The 16,310-nt window shown below is 31.3% G+C and overlaps 3 protein-coding genes across 4 annotated transcripts in view; all 3 read left to right on the forward strand.

Annotated features, from left to right (window-relative positions):
• Window positions 1-670: 670 nt before the first annotated feature.
• On the forward strand, window positions 671-1,727 carry LOC105142784 (uncharacterized). Its single transcript, XM_011050573.1, has 4 exons — window positions 671-766; window positions 881-1,006; window positions 1,117-1,341; window positions 1,494-1,727. The coding sequence occupies exons 1-4, from the start codon at window positions 700-702 to the stop codon at window positions 1,628-1,630; spliced, it is 555 nt and encodes a 184-aa protein (XP_011048875.1). The 5' UTR covers window positions 671-699; the 3' UTR covers window positions 1,631-1,727.
• Window positions 1,728-5,552: 3,825 nt separating this feature from the next.
• On the forward strand, window positions 5,553-7,873 carry LOC105142822 (F-box protein At5g07610-like). The gene is made up of 3 exons (XM_011050630.1): window positions 5,553-5,648; window positions 5,954-6,291; window positions 6,347-7,873. The coding sequence occupies exons 1-3, from the start codon at window positions 5,553-5,555 to the stop codon at window positions 7,281-7,283; spliced, it is 1,371 nt and encodes a 456-aa protein (XP_011048932.1). The 3' UTR covers window positions 7,284-7,873.
• Window positions 7,874-13,477: 5,604 nt separating this feature from the next.
• LOC105142785 (bifunctional 3-dehydroquinate dehydratase/shikimate dehydrogenase, chloroplastic-like) overlaps window positions 13,478-16,310 on the forward strand; it is a 9,724-nt gene continuing 6,891 nt past the window's right edge. Inside the window, exons 1-2 of one of the 2 annotated variants that reach the window (XM_011050575.1) lie at window positions 13,478-13,761; window positions 13,807-14,077. In XM_011050575.1, the coding sequence (XP_011048877.1) occupies window positions 13,863-14,077 (215 nt within the window). In that variant the 5' untranslated portion in view covers window positions 13,478-13,761; window positions 13,807-13,862. The remainder of the gene's footprint in view (window positions 13,762-13,806; window positions 14,078-16,310) is intronic. The other variant, XM_011050576.1, reaches the window with a different exon arrangement.

A 16,310-nucleotide genomic window follows, 5' to 3' on the forward strand; every position in this document is an offset into this window, starting at 1 on the left:
ATCTGACCATTTTGTATGAAGTGAAAAATACAGTGTTAATTATATTTTTTTTTTCAGTTTTAACAGTAAGGATGTTTTTATTAAGTTTTCATATACTATAGCCAGTTTTTAAAAAAAAAAATTATTTATTTCTTAAAAAATATATTAAAAAAATTATTTATTTCTTAAAAAATATAGGATAAGTATTAATTCTAGAGAAAATGATATAATTATACATTGCGTTTGGCTGATGAATTCATATAGAGTTTTGTTGTTCACATGAATCGATATAATAATAGGAGAAATCCGTAGTTGAAATTGTTTATATATATAATGATTGATACATTGTTATTTATAACATTTTATCACAATATCTTCCATGAAAACAATTAAATTACTGTTTTGAAATAAAAAAGGTAGAAATAATAAAAGACAGAAAGACATAATTTATTGTGAGAATTAATTTTAAGACCAACAAAAGAATATTTATTTTAAATAGTTATTTTTATTTCTTCAACCAAATATATTATTATTTATTTTATGTTATATTAAAATATTAACCAAATGCAGCCCTAATAAAAAGTAATAATTTCTCAAATTCGTAAATAGTAAAGACTACATAAAATTATTAATCTCCGAGCCCCGCAAGCACTGCCTGCAACCAGTATATAATACAGAAGGCTGAGCCATTTCTCTGTGCTACCTCTATTAGTGTTGATAATGGCTAGTTGCCTGGTGTTACTCGTCCTGGCTTTCTTCGTTTTCTCAACAAATGTAGATGCACAAGGTGATATTTTATTTATTTATTTCGTTTTTTCCTGTTTCAATACATGGATCGATGCCCACTCCTAAAATCTTGCGTCTAACTATTTCAAATTAATTCTATGCTTAAAATTTGTAGTTACCGTTTATTGTCAAGCATCCGATTACAACAATGAAGTATTGATGCAATGGATGTATGCCAACGGCATATCCTGTCAGCCAATTACTAGCAGCACCACAACTCCTTCAATTAGCAGCAAAAGCAGTAAGCTTTGAGCACCAAGATCTTACCTTTTTTCTTTCTTTTATGTTTCTATAGACCCCCACTTCGAGTTTATGTCTAACCATTTCAAATTGTATGCTTGAAATTTCTAGTTGAAGTTGATTGTGAAGGATCCAGATTTTACGTGGATGAAAATGTTTTAGAATGGATATATGCCAACAACATACCCTGTCATCCAATTACTAGAAGCAAAAAGAGAAACAAGCTTCCCATTATACTTGGAACCGTCATTCCAGTTTTCTGCATTTTCTGGGCTATTGTGGGGTTTATATTGCACCACAAGAGAAAAACAGCAGCCATTGCTGCAATAACTACAGGTTAGCAAGCAGAATATTATCTATAATGTGATATACTTTGACAGAATTACAAGTATTATTTTAATAAAAAGAGTTTGAATCAAATATCTCTCTGACATTAATTAATTACATCAGTTTAGTTACAACTCGTTTAATTTTCTTGGATCGTTAAGGACAAGTTGACGGTGCCAATAAGCATACTCAGGGATCACTAAGTGCCGATGGGATCAAGATCAACATCCACGACCAAACAAGTCAAGGGATTGGTGATCAATATCCACAGCAGCAACAGGAAAGCAACCATGCCTGAGATGAGAAACACCTGACTTTCTTTGCTTAAATATTATTTGGACATATCATTTCTTCTTTCAAATATTGTATTCAAGCTTTCCGAAGTCGTTGATCATATGTTGAGGACTGATCATCAATTGACATGATTTGTATTGCAGCAATTAGCTGGTTCTAAAAATTGTACCTTAATTAGTTGTGTTTGTATTGTGTTCTTTGGAACCCTTTTTCCAACCATGTTATAAGATGCATGAGTTTCAATTTCGGATCATTCGATAAATTTGCAAGTTTTCCACGATTCTGAATTAGCTTTTTTTAAACTACAGTTATAATACAACAAGTTAAAATTCACCCCAAGAATCCATGTATTTGTTTTACATGTAGATTTTAAAACAACAAATATTTAAAAAAAAATGAACATGAATACTTTTAAACTCGGTGGCTTGTCAAGAAACCTGGTGGCCATGTATTTGTTTTACATGTAGATTTTACAGCAACAAATATTTAAAAAAAAAATGAACATGAATACTTTGAAACTCGGTGGCTTGTCAAGAAACCTGGTGGCTGTCTCTGTTTCTGGGGTTTGGCCTTTGATCCTTTAAAATGGCCTCATTACAAGGTCCTTTTTGGTTACTCTATAAAAACGAAAACACGAAATCAGATAAATATACATTCATCAGAGACCGATCGAGTCCTGGATTGTAGCCATGATGACCAACTGAGCAGCCACTGCCAAATCTGATTTTGCATGGGGTTTTTTGTAATGGTGTTATTCACTGGTACAATGGTGAACTGACATCAGTGGCCATTTGCATAAGGGAAGGACTATATATAGAATTTGATGATTGTGAGCTGAGATCGGATTTTCCTGGATGGCCTTTGAAGTACTATGCGAATCTTCTCTATGAGAAATCTGATTTAGCAGGGAGCTTCGTTTTCAGTGTTGAGTCTTCTTGGACGGGCTGAAGAGGAAGAAAAGTCTATGGGCGTGCTTTTCTGGATGGAGCGGCCATCTCCCGTAATCTTTATGATGGGACATTGAATAAGATTTGAGTTCTACAGCAGAACCGAAACCTACAGTTCCTGCTCTCTTAAATCCTACCTTGGATATGAAAGCGCTGATGCCCATGTTTACTTCGAAACCCTCCTTTTACGTTTGAACGAAACCCTTGGCTCGGGAAGTGCTTCAGTGTCAGTTTGCTTTCTTTATACATATACAGGCAGCATTTTTATAACTAGATTTGTTTCCCCTCTCCGACATGAGCCGGATAATCTTTTAAAATGTTTTTAACAAACAAAAAAAAAATCAGGGATTAAGGCACGAGAAAAAAACTATATTAAACGAGTAATAGTGGATTTAATAAGATCATGGCACAAGGTCAAAAACAACCCTAATAAGGGATCATGAATAATCTAATTATTTCTATTAATTAGGTTTTTAATAAGACTATAATTTGTTAACCAATCTATCATTGTGATAACCTCTCTTTTAAGATGTTAAACAAGAATGGTAGAGTAAGAAAATTCTAGATTGGAGTGATTAGTACAATAAATAAGATAAATAAAAAATGCCATGATAATAAATAAATTAATAAAACACATAGTAATGAATAAAAAAACATTCAGATCTGAATTCTTCTAAATTATCAAATAATTTAATATTGAAAGATTAAAATATAAAAAATATATAAAAATAAAAAAATCATATTAACCGAGTAAACTCACAAACTCCACGACTATGAACATAAAACTAGGATAATCCCTTATAAAAAAATAGAAAAAAATTGAATGATGAAATTAAAATAAATCTATTTAAAAAAGCATAAAAAATAAAAATCAACTTGTATTAACTTTTGATACCGATGATTTTGGTTATGAACCCGGAGTTAACCCCATAAAAGGTAAATCATAAAAAATAACATAATAAAACTAAGAAAAAAATAAGCAAACCTAAACCTGATTTAATCTTTAAAACTAGCAAACTGTGAAATTCTAAACTCCGGTTTAATCATGAAGGTTAATCCCCAAATAATTTAATTTTAAAGGAAGAAATCATGAAAAAATTTGCAAAAGCATAAAGGATAGAAACAAAAAAATGATGATAAAATTTGATAGAAAAAAGTGAAGAAAGATGAAATTATTAAAAAAAAAATTCAAAAAATACCCCAAATAAATAAATAACAATTAAAAAAATGAGACCAAATTTAAAAGGTTAAAAAATCACAAGGGGTGAAATTAAAAATATTTGTAACTTGATAAATTATTTATAGATTAAAAAGTGATAAGGGTGAAATTGAAAAATATTTATAATTTTATAGGTTATTTAAAATTTTAAAAAATAGTAATTAAAAAGACATGGATGAAATGTTAAGGAAAAATAAATTGCAAGGGTTGATCCTAATTTTTTAAAGAAAAATAAATAAATGGTCATCAGTGCCAACCTAGATGCGTGTCTAGTCCACAAGCCACTTCAACACCTCAAAAGTGTCGTGGCCTTTCAAATACAATTGTCAAAGGTAATGTTCGATTGTCGAATAGTCTCACACACACTGCCTAAATAACATTGGGTTATCCACACGCTAGCTTTTTTTTAATAATATATATATATATATATTATAAAAATATCTCTGAATAACCTTTAAATATATAATAAAACCGATGTAAAATGATAAAAAAAAAAACCTTTGTTAAAGAGTTATGTTGATATTGTCTTAAAAGACATTAAAATAATAATAATAGCAATTTATAAAACCAAAGTAGTAATTTTATATTTTTTTAGTAATAGCGTTAGTAATTTTATATTTTATATAAATTGAAAAGACTAAAACGCCTCTAAATAATAGACATTATATTTTTTTTATTCTAGCATCAAGTTAGTAATTTTAAAGTGCAATAAAAAATAAAATGATTAATTAATCTAACATTGTATAATTTGTAAAAAATAATTGTGTCATAATGAAAAAACAATATTATCCCCAATGTCTAGTTCAAAGATTTTTGTGTGTCAAGAACATTTGGTTATTTTACTATTTCAATAAATAGTGAAGTATCTCTTTGGCTACAATAACCTCTCCTTCTCCTTTAGCTTTTTTTTAATATCCCATCTAAAATCGAGTTAGTCTAAGATTTAAAACACGAGTTAAGTAGATTGACTAACACATTAACAGGTCAAATCAAGTTACAGTTTAAAAAATAAATCAAAAACTTTCAAAAAAAAATAAATAGTAAAAGATATTTTTTGTATAAAAAATAATTCAAAGTAAAATTCAACCTAAACTAAGCTCCATCTTAATAAGTCATCAAGTTAATTTGTTAATCCAAGCCAAGTTTTACATAGAAATGTTAAAAATAAATTTAGTTTCAAATTAAATTTTTTTTATATATGTTTTTATGACTATTTTAATATAATGATATTAAAAATAAATTTTATAAAAATGTATTATTTTAAAATATTTTAAAATAAAAAATATTTTAAAAAATAACATCAACCATATTTCAAATTATTCAATTAATAAATGGGTTTGCAGTATTGAAATTTCTCTTTATATGTGTTGAAGCCAAAGCCCTATGAGGTGTACCTCTTGGTCTTCGTCTCTCTTTAATTCCATTCTTTTAGCGGAATACGAAGAAAGGTCCTTGCGCTCTCCGGCGTACGTGTTTTGTAGCTTGTTCTCCTCCTTTTATTTGTTTTCTTTTCCTGCTGTTGGGCAGGTCCTCCATTCAGGGAAAGGCAGAACTCACTACGAAAATCTCAATTATTTTAAAAGTAATTTTAATTTGAAAAATATTTTTTTCTATAGTTTTGATCTAAAAAATAAATAAATAAATATTTTTTACTATATTTAAAAAAAATATTTCGAAAATCACCTGTGATCCGATTTTCCAAGCTTTTTTCAGATTAATTTCTAAACCGGATCTTCGGACTAGGACCACAGGAGGAGGAAATGGCTAAGGGTTCTTGGATATTGGGCTATTATCACCAGTTTCATGGGCTTATTTTTCAAAGCAGGCTAGTGAAGTCCACTGCCACTAAATTAATTGTAAGTGGGCCAAATGAGGCCGAGATCTGTTCTGAGTTATGGGCTTCTAGCCCATCCTGCTTCTCCTCCTCCTTGTTACAGTGCTGAAACATGACAAAACGACAAGCAGTGACTGAAGATGCGTAGGTGTAGAAAAGACAGAAGACACAATAGAGGACTCGTTGTTTGGGTCAACGACCTAAGAGAACAGCAATACGACAGCGAAAAGCAGCAGAGCACGCCACTCTTACAAGGGCTTCAAGTCTTCACCGCTCATGGAAGCTTAAGCGGCTAAGTATAATTTGTTTGATTTCCCATTTCTGTAGCTGTCAGTAAATTTTAATGCTGATTATGATGATATAGATTGTGTGGAAGCCTTAACTTTCTTTGAAGATCAAAACCCATCAATCGATCAGCCTTTAGTTTTGTTATCTGGATTTAGCTATCCATCCATCATGATGAGAGACGGCAAGTTAAAACAAACTTGCGATGTGCCTTCTTCATCAGCAGAAGTAATAGGGAACAACCTAGACCTCGTTACTGACATCCTGCTCCGTGTTCCGGCAAAACCACTCCTTAAGTTCAAGTGTGTGTCAAAGCAATGGCTTTCTTTAATTTCAGACCCTAAATGTTGTGCCTCTCATACTCACCACCAACCACCAACCACCAACAGCACCCTCTGCTCTCTTCCTTTTGTGCCTCTCATACTCACCACCAACAGCACCCTCTGCTCTCTTCCTGCTCAACTACTTGGCTTCCAGCCCTCAGCTAATTGTCCCTTTAAAAAATGAGCCTATGCCACTCACTATGCCCTTCTTGGACCATCTAAATATTCCTGGATTCTGTATTGATCAGTCGTGTAATGGGTTGCTTCTCTGCTCTTCAACTTGTTTAGACTCAGCTGATTTGGGGTACTGGTTTTTTATTTGTAATCCCACCACCAATCATTTCAAGAGGATTTCTCACCCTGTTCACAAATTTGACAAGTTTCATCATCCACCTGTTCTTTGTTTGGCTTTTGATCCATTAAAATCATTCAACTATAAGGTTGTTTGTTTCTACCAAGTTGTTTCTGGTGGATATCAAATTGATGTATATTCGTCGGAGACTGGGTCCTGGGGTTTAAATCAAATTCCTTTCGTAAATCCTCCTTCTTTGAAGATTCATGAGTGGGTTTTTTGTAATGATGCTATTCACTGGTGCAGTCTTGAAGAGAACTCGCAATATTTTGATGTTTCTAGTGAGAGCGTGAATATTCTGCCAATGCCTCCGAGAGGTCAACTAGACATTACGTACTTTGTTGGTTCTCGAGGCCATTTGCATATGGGCGTAGGCATCAGCCGTTTAATCTTAGAATTTGATATTTGGGAGCTGAAAGAGGATTATTCAGGATGGTTTATAAAGTATCATCTGGATCTTCATTCTATGAGAAGAGTGTTGGCCAATCGATGTCCGTTGTCAGTTTTGAGCCTTATCCGGGCTGAAAAGGAAGATGAGTCAACGATTGTGTTTGTTATGGATGGTAGAGCAATATCCTATAATCTTTATGACAGGAGATCAAAAATGCTCTGTGATTTGCTGCAGAAAACCAATCCTTATAGTGGTTATTTAAAGTTTCATGCTTATGAATACTTTGAGACACTTATTCATGTTTGAGCACAGCAATTGTACTGTCAGTAATTCAACCATCAACCTGCTTAGTCGTACCATCTGCAGCATTGAAATTTCAGTTCTTCCATGTAGAAACCAGGCTCCACCAGTTGAAGTATTTTAGTCTGTTTTGATCTAGAGAATAATTATAGATTTCCTTATCCAAGAACCACTATTCTTGCTGTGCTGGTCATCTTCACTTCAAAGAGATGAAAGAGGCAGTATATCCAAGAAGTGAGCTGTGGAAGAAAATCGAGTCCATGGAGGAAATGATCAAGCTTGGGGAATTGGGAATTTTGAAATGAAGGAATTACGGAGGTGCTTAACCAGCTTACCATGGAGAGTCAGCAATACCACCTGTCCAATTAAACCCTTTAGATGTTGAAAGAGGCAGTTTATCTGTTCCAAGCTCGGAGATTTACCTCTCTGCTAGAAGTTTGAACCACATTTAAGGGCAATTTCACAGATTTTTTCTTTTTTCTTTTTAGCTTTTCAGCATGGTTGTTTGTGAGTTCTCAATGAATATACGGTTTTATCTCTGACAAGAAGGATTTTGCTATTAAATGTGACTAAACTAAAATGCTGTTCGTAGCCAACTAGATTAGCAGATTGTTTCAAACTAAAGAGGTTGTCGGAATGTCAAATTTCAAGGTGACTTTCAGTTTGTTTGTTTTAAAACTGTTCATGAAAAGATTTAAAGTTCTTTTTATTGTTTTATTTAAAATTATTTTTTGAATATTTTCAGTTCGGTATCATATATTAGTATTAAAAATTAATTTAAAAAATAAAAATAACATTATTTTAATGTATTTTTAAATAAAAAAACATTTTCAAAAAAACCATGTATAAAACTGCTTTCCCTGCTTTCATGCTCAGTTTCTTCATCCTGTTAAGATCATGAGTAGGAAAAGTAGATTGACATTTGAGTGAATCGACAAACACATGATATGTGCATTTTTTTTTTTCACTTGGGACATTGAAAAAACCAAGTCGCTTGGATTATGGATTCTGGGCTGCTAGAAATTAAGTAAAGATCTTGAGCTTCTACAAGCCTTCGAGTTGCATCAGAGTTATTTTTTTAAAATCAAGAGCTATCTCTTTCACACATAGAGGTTCGGACAAGTAATTGTTTTATGTAATCAATTTTTTGAAACAAACTGAAGATCTAAACCAATAACAAAACCATCGATTGTCAACGAGAAAAAAGCGAAATATTGAGCAAAGAATCCTGAACGTGAACAAGAAGGAAGAACAGAGGAGGAAAAGCCCCAAAAAAATCACCCTTTTCGTGTTAATTTTTTGGAGAAACTAACAATAAAGCCATGAATGATGACTAGGAGTTTTTGAGCAACGCGTACCTGACATAAATAGCAACCTGTATTTTAAAAACCAGAGAAAATCTTGCTGTGATTAGTAATTTATCTCCATGAATTTTGACGTTGTCGAGTAAGTGTGACTGGTTATGGATTAAGGAGGAGGAAGAAGTCCTGTTACAAAGACAAGCAGTAAGTGATTAGTGATGGAGCATGGTCCTCCACAGAACTTCCCATCCTGTCTCAAACAGCAAGCTGTGTAATAAAATAGAAGCATTGATCCCATTTTCAAGAAGGAACTACATGAAATAAATAAGGAGATGGATTCAAGAATCGATCCTCATGCTCGAAATATTGAAATCTTTTTGGTTTTTCACCCGTTCTCCTTTTTTCTCTAATTCCAATGCTAGAGATCTCTCTAGGGGTTGAATCTCTTTTGCTTTTAAATAAATATTCAATTTTATTCAATAAAGTTTAAACAGCATGAAAATTATAAACTCATTTAATTCAATATCATGACATCACATGCATTGATTTCCTTTTTCTTTCCTTTTTTTTATGTTTTTATGTGATTGGAAAAAATTCTAGATTTTTTAGTGATTAAGTCATGAAAACTTCAAAGAAAAATTAGCTTTTCATATTTGCATGTGAATGCGAGCTTTTCTTTCTAAGTTTGATATTTTTTGCAAAACAAGTACTAGAAACCCTTTAATGTCTAAGCCAATAATTATAAGAGAAATAATGTATAATAAAGAGAAAATGGCAAGAGAATATAAGAGAAATTGTATGCTTCGTCTATGAATTTGAATGAAGTTCTTGGATGAGCTTGTGTTTGTGCGAAGCTCTTGTGTTGAGTTAGCTTGAAATAGTTTATATTTGTTTCTAGCTCCTTGAATATTTACCTAATAATCAAGTTTTTTATAAATCTTAATCATAAAAATTGATTTCTTAGATCATAAAAAACAGTGTCGCAGTTACCTCAATATAATTTATAGAAAGGGATATAAAAAAAAAGTTGGATAGTAAAGAATAGTTGTATAGTCATCTCAATATGATGTACTGAAAAGGATATAAAAAAAAAGTGAGAACCAGAAATAACAATAGACTTAAAAAATAGTGTATGCTCTGCTTAAAAAAAATTATGAGTGCTTGATAAAGATACTTTGAGAATAAATAGATTAAAGTGCAAGGCTTTTAGGATGAGCAAGATAGAGACCAAGAAAAAAGAGAGAGAAAAAGGTGTTCATAAGAGATTAAGGAAAGTTTGGTAACTTGTTGTGGGTGAGATTTATCCATAGTAAAATATAATACAATTTAATTAAGAAGAAAAAAGTATTTTATGTTGGTAAGACTTATTAATTTTGCAGTTGTGTTGCAGGTTGGAGAAGCAGCATTTTGGTGCTTCTCATATAAGAAAAATTGATGAATAGTAAAGCCATGATCCACTGTTTTGGTTGGATCATTCCGTTCCAAAGTTGAAAATACATTGAATAAGATCCAATCCGGCAAAATAAAAATAAAATTTTATTTTTTATTTTTAATTATGTTTTATTTAAAAAAAATTAGTGTTAAAATAACAATAATAGAAATCACAATACCAAATACTAGAATCAATATGAGAGACAGATAATATGTCTAAAAGAGAGACAAAAATACAAGAATCAATATGAGAGAGAGATAATATGTCTATAAGAGAGAAAAAAATACACGTGAAAGAAAAGAGAAAAAAAAAAGAGAAACAAACAAAACATGGGGTTGGTTGTCTCTCCGAGTAGGTTTTTTGGCATTATTATTATGTAGTAAATGAAAGGTGTAATTTTATTTCTTTAAATATTAAAAAATAATATAAATTATATATTAAATTTAATCTAATAACTTAAAATTTTAAATTAATATAATTTATTAACATCATATCAAAACTTTATTAATCATATAATTATAAGTTTAAATTTCATCATTTTTATTCTATAAAATTAAGCACAAAATACTAAACATATACAAATTTTAAACTTAAATATTTTTTATTAAAAAAATATATTAAAAAATAATATAATAATATCTTGAATTCACATTAAACAACTTTTAGATTAAAATAATTTTTTATTAATAATATTGGTTAACTTAGTCCCTTAAATTCAAACTCCCAAGTGAGGTTCTGGCCTAGCGGTGGGAGGGGCTTGTCCTCTTTCTCCGCACCTGGGTTCGAATCTCACCATGCACGCCTGTTACCTCTGCGGTGCCTTACCTGCTTACTGGGCTTGCAGGATGTTCAGTGGCCCATGGGGATTAGTCGTGGTGCGCGTAAACTGGCCCGAACACCCCACGTAAATCAAAAAAAAATAATAATAATTAAAAAAAAATAGAGATTAACAAGGTGAGAAGTACTGGCCTAGCGGTGGGAGGGGCTTGTCCTCTTTCTCCGCACCTGGGTTCGAATCTCACCATGCACGCCTGTTACCTCTGCGGTGCCTTACCTGCTTACTGGGCTTGCAGGATGTTCAGTGGCCCATGGGGATTAGTCGTGGTGCGCGTAAACTGGCCCGAACACCCCACGTAAATCAAAAAAAAATAATAATAATAATAATAAAATAGAGATTAACAAGGTGAGAAGTACAACATTAACAGATGAATTAACAGGATTAAAAAAACAATCTAGTACGATATAGCTGACTTCTTAACCACCATGAAAACGATGCCACCATATTAAATTTCAAAGCATGAGACTAGCTGGGCCAGTGCCCGACTCTGCCCCAGACAAATAAACCCGACCGCATTGATATTTCAGCAATCTCAATCTCTCTGCCACCGTCCACGGTTCATTCCCCCCTTCAAATACATACAAAAATTATTAAATGAAAAAAACAAAAAAACAAAAAAAAAATTATTAAATGAATTTAATTCATTATTTACGAATTATTGACCAACCAATGAATTTCTTCTAAATCACTGGATTTATTGGAGTCATCAATTAAGTTAATTAATTATATTTAGATTTTAAGTATCTTCACATTTAATATCGCAATTATAATTATGGGATGAGATTTTATTTTGATAATTATAAAGTAAAATAATTAAAATCATAATCAAGTGGGAAATTCAATAATATTAGATGGTGGATCACTAGATTCATCTTTAAAAAAAAAAAAAAAAACAATTCATGCACGTATACTCAAACTAAGCGTGACGTGGATACACCTCCTTCATGTCCTTCGTGAATAGAAAACTTCATAGATGTCCCCGACCTTTAAGTACAGTCTCGATTGGATCCTCAATCTTTCTTTTTTTGTTTATCCTAATTTTTTTTTTTTTGTTTATCCTAATTAGGTCTACAACATACTAATAAACTCTCAATGAATTACCTATTTTATACTCTTACTAAATGTTAATAAAATACGAAAAATAATTCTCTTAAAAATGCTGACGAATTACTGAGCTGTTCTACTTTAAAATTGTGGTATATATATGATAGTTCATATATTTTTTTGGATTTTTTTATTATCATATTTTTTTAGTATTCAATATTACTTAATTATATTGTTAGTTAAAAAAAACCACCTCCTTTGAAGCAAAATCATAACAATATTTGAATCCATAAGATTCTATCTTCTGTATTTTTTTAGTATTCAATATTAATTAATTATATTATTAGTTGCAAAAAACCACCTCCTTTGAAGAAAAATCATAAAAATATTTGAATCCATAAGATTCTATCTTCTTTCTGGGAAGTAAGGCAGTGTAAATAAGAACTAAAAGATTGAGAAAAAGACTTGGTCTTTGAAGATAATAATATATAATAATGTTCTTATATCCATATCCTATAAAAAATATACACAAATTATTCTTACATGTCCTTGTTAGTTACTCCTCACCAATACACTTGCTGTTTTTTTGTTAGATAATCATCCAAAATATATTGAAAAGGATATATTACTAACAATCCAAGGAAGCAATATAAAGGGACAAGTCCAGAAAAAGAACAAACTTGAGAAATAGAGGAACAGAATATATATATATAAAAACTAATGCTAGTCTACTGCAATAGAAACTGAGAAATCAAAAAAATAAAAGGCAAAATAAAAAATAACTAATTAAATTTTTTTATTACAACATAATTTGATACTATGAGTAGATTTTAAAAGATCATTTCTATATAAACAAAGCTAAAATTCAGAAGCTATGAGTAGATTTTAAAAGATCATTTTCTATATAAACAAAGCTAAAATTCAGAAAATAGAATCAAATAACAACTCATGGAGAATAGAATTGCTAATTAAATTGAATTACGAGGGAGTAATGTCAGCATCCATCCACCCCTCACGCCCTCACCCCTTCACCTACCACAAACCCACTAATAACCAAACCTAACCTTTTTTTGTTTTTTTGAAAAAGAAAAACCCTAACCAGCCCGGCTTACATGGAGGCAAGATTTGTTGGTGGCTAGCAAGAAGCAAAATGGCATACAACTTACGTATTCCTTGGACTTTTGTGCCTCTATTTATTGACGACGCACTAAAAGTGAGCTCAAGATTCACCTAACCAAACTCTCAACATTAAACCTAATCTAAGAAAGACCCACAAATCATGATTGGAGAATTGAAAAAACCTCAACAACTCCATCGGTCAACTTTTTTTTATAACGTTCAGGACAGGAAATCACAGACGGTAATTATAAAAAAACTATCTGTAGAATAGGTAATATATGGTTCTCTCTCGAGCTAAAATCATGATTCTGAAAATTAGAAAATAAAATAAAAATTGTGGTTAATTAATTTCTTACAATTTTGTTGTAATCACACTTTAAAAAAAAAATACACTTGAAAAAATCAATGCAAAGCAAATGCAAGAAACGGCTTGAGTGTCAGGTTTTTATTTCATTTTCCTAGAACTTGCTTCAAGTGGAGGCCGTGGCAAAACTCACCAAACCTTATCTGCTAATTTCTTGGCTATATATTTATATATACCCTAATCCCACTTGAGAAAAACAAAGCATTGCTTGGCATGAGCTTGTTCTATTAGGATTGCTGGGTCTCTATTATATTCTCTTCATTTTGATCTCCTTTCCTTCTTCTTTTCTATTTTGTTTAGTTTTTCTTAAACTTAGAATCCAAGAAAGTGTCGATCTTGCCTTCTATATCATACCCTGCAGACACATAGCGCGGGATCCTTCTCGAGTCACTGCCCTTTTCTGTCTAAAAAATTACAGCACAAAGCGCGGGGTCACTGCCCTTTTCTGTCTAAAAAATTACTGGTTTCTTCATCTTTTTGGCCTCTGATGGGGAGTGTAGGAGTCCTGACAAATTCTGTAATGGTTTGTGCTCCATTAATGGCTCAATCTGTTGAGCAAATGGTGCTTGACATGCATAGTGCAAAGGCACAAGGTGCCGATGTTGTGGAGGTCAGGTTGGACTGCATTAACAAGTTTCAGCCTAGCCAAGACCTGGAAACCATCATCAGAAACAAGCCATTGCCGGTGATCATTGTCTACAGGTAACTTCTTTTTTCTTTTTTTTCTTAGATTAGTCTCGATCCCATATGGTCAATTTTGGAATTATTCAATGAGAAAAATTAGTAGTGATCGAAGAGAAGGAAACGGCTCTGAATGGAATGCGTCTCCCATGGAAAGTTTTATCCTTGTAAGTAATCATTAAATGGATTGGCTTTATGCGGGCAATGATCTTGTATGGGAGGAGTAGGTCTCCAGTCTCCTTAAACCTTTCTCCACTTCCCACGTTTTTGGGTGAACTTCAAATTGTATCCCTGTAGATTCATGAATGTTCTATTTCATCCCTTAATCATAAAAAACAATGTCGCAGTTACCTCCATATAATTTATAGAAAGGGATATAAAGAAAAAGTTGGATGGTAAAGAATAGTTGTATAGTCATCTCAATATGATGTACTGAAAAGGATATAAAAAAAAAGTGAGAACCAGAAATAACAATAGACTTAAAAAATAGTGTATGCTCTGCTTAAAAAAAATTATGAGTGCTTGATAAAGATACTTTGAGAATAAATAGATTAAAGTGCAAGGCTTTTAGGATGAGCAAGATAGAGACCAAGAAAAAAGAGAGAGAAAAAGGTGTTCATAAGAGATTAAGGAAAGTTTGGTAACTTGTTGTGGGTGAGATTTATCCATAGTAAAATATAATACAATTTAATTAAGAAGAAAAAAGTATTTTATGTTGGTAAGACTTATTAATTTTGCAGTTGTGTTGCAGGTTGGAGAAGCAGCATTTTGGTGCTTCTCATATAAGAAAAATTGATGAATAGTAAAGCCATGATCCACTGTTTTGGTTGGATCATTCCGTTCCAAAGTTGAAAATACATTGAATAAGATCCAATCCGGCAAAATAAAAATAAAATTTTATTTTTTATTTTTAATTATGTTTTATTTAAAAAAAATTAGTGTTAAACATTATTCAATAACAATACATAAATTAAACGAAAATTGCTTGATGACATAGCATTTGCAGAATTTGATTGCAATTTCAATTTTGTTTCTAATTATATTTTACCTAATGTTATTGCGCTCTTAAAAATTTATGAAAACTGTAATCCTTGTAGGATATATTTTATACGTAATGGAATTGTAAATAATTTAATAAAACAATATAAAATATTTTATATAAAGTATTATTTATTTCATGAGATAATAGCAATAGTTAAATTTATAATATTTAAATTAAAAATCATCAATATATATATATATATATTATTTTAAAACTTTAATTTGAAAAATATTTTTTTAATCAAATATATTAAATTATTATTTCTTCAATTTTAATTTCAACCATAATTTTAACTAAATATATATTTTTTTAAATTACTCTTAACAAAAAATATTTTTTATAATTTTTTTTAAAAAATCATAATTATAATAATAATAGTTACCACGATACTAAACTGAAACTGAAGTAGCTTTAGCTAATTAAAGATCAAAGATCCCAAGGTGTTTTAACTAGTTGCATTCGCGGCAAGAAAGGCAAAACCAGAATGATCGCTAACCAAGTAATCTCAATTTCGGTGTGAGCAATTACTCCGATATGTGGCCTCATGCTCCTCCATCGAGTGGGGTTCGATGCTAGCTGTTTATGCAAAGGACGACGGTGATATACTGCTCAAACTTGCTCTCTTAGGTTCAATAACTCACTTAACACTGCTGCTCATATGCTCTTCTGAAGCTGGTTTTTAGCGATATATTCTATGACTTTTTTCAATGAAAATCGTTGTTTTATTATTGTTATTAATCATTATATAAATTTTATCTGGTTTTACGCTTTTACTAATAAGTTTGATGTATTGTATTTTTTTTATTCAGGTTCAAAATCTAGTTGAGAGATCGATTTTATCCAAATCCAATCAGTCTTAGTGGGGTGGCAAATTTCGTCCATAAAATAATATTTTAAACAAGTTGGCATTCATTACCGTTTGATTTATGCTCATACACGAACCAAATGGATCTCTTGAACGTAAATATGGTCCCATTGTTGAAACTAGTTTGACTGTATTAGATGACTACAAAGTACCTCAAAATTCTTAGGAATTTTCATTTTAAACAACCGTCTTCCTCGTCAATTGCATGCCTACTATAGCTTTAGATGGCAATTCTTCATATGTGATCTTATACATGTGTTTAAGACCTTTGGTTGTCCTGTCCATATAATCGACATAAACTTGATTTTAAATCCAAGCTATATGCATTTTTAAGGGAGAACTCTTCT

The sequence above is a fragment of the Populus euphratica genome, unplaced genomic scaffold (genome assembly GCF_000495115.2).
Source record: "Populus euphratica unplaced genomic scaffold, PopEup_1.0 scaffold146.1, whole genome shotgun sequence".
Taxonomy (NCBI): domain Eukaryota; kingdom Viridiplantae; phylum Streptophyta; class Magnoliopsida; order Malpighiales; family Salicaceae; genus Populus; species Populus euphratica.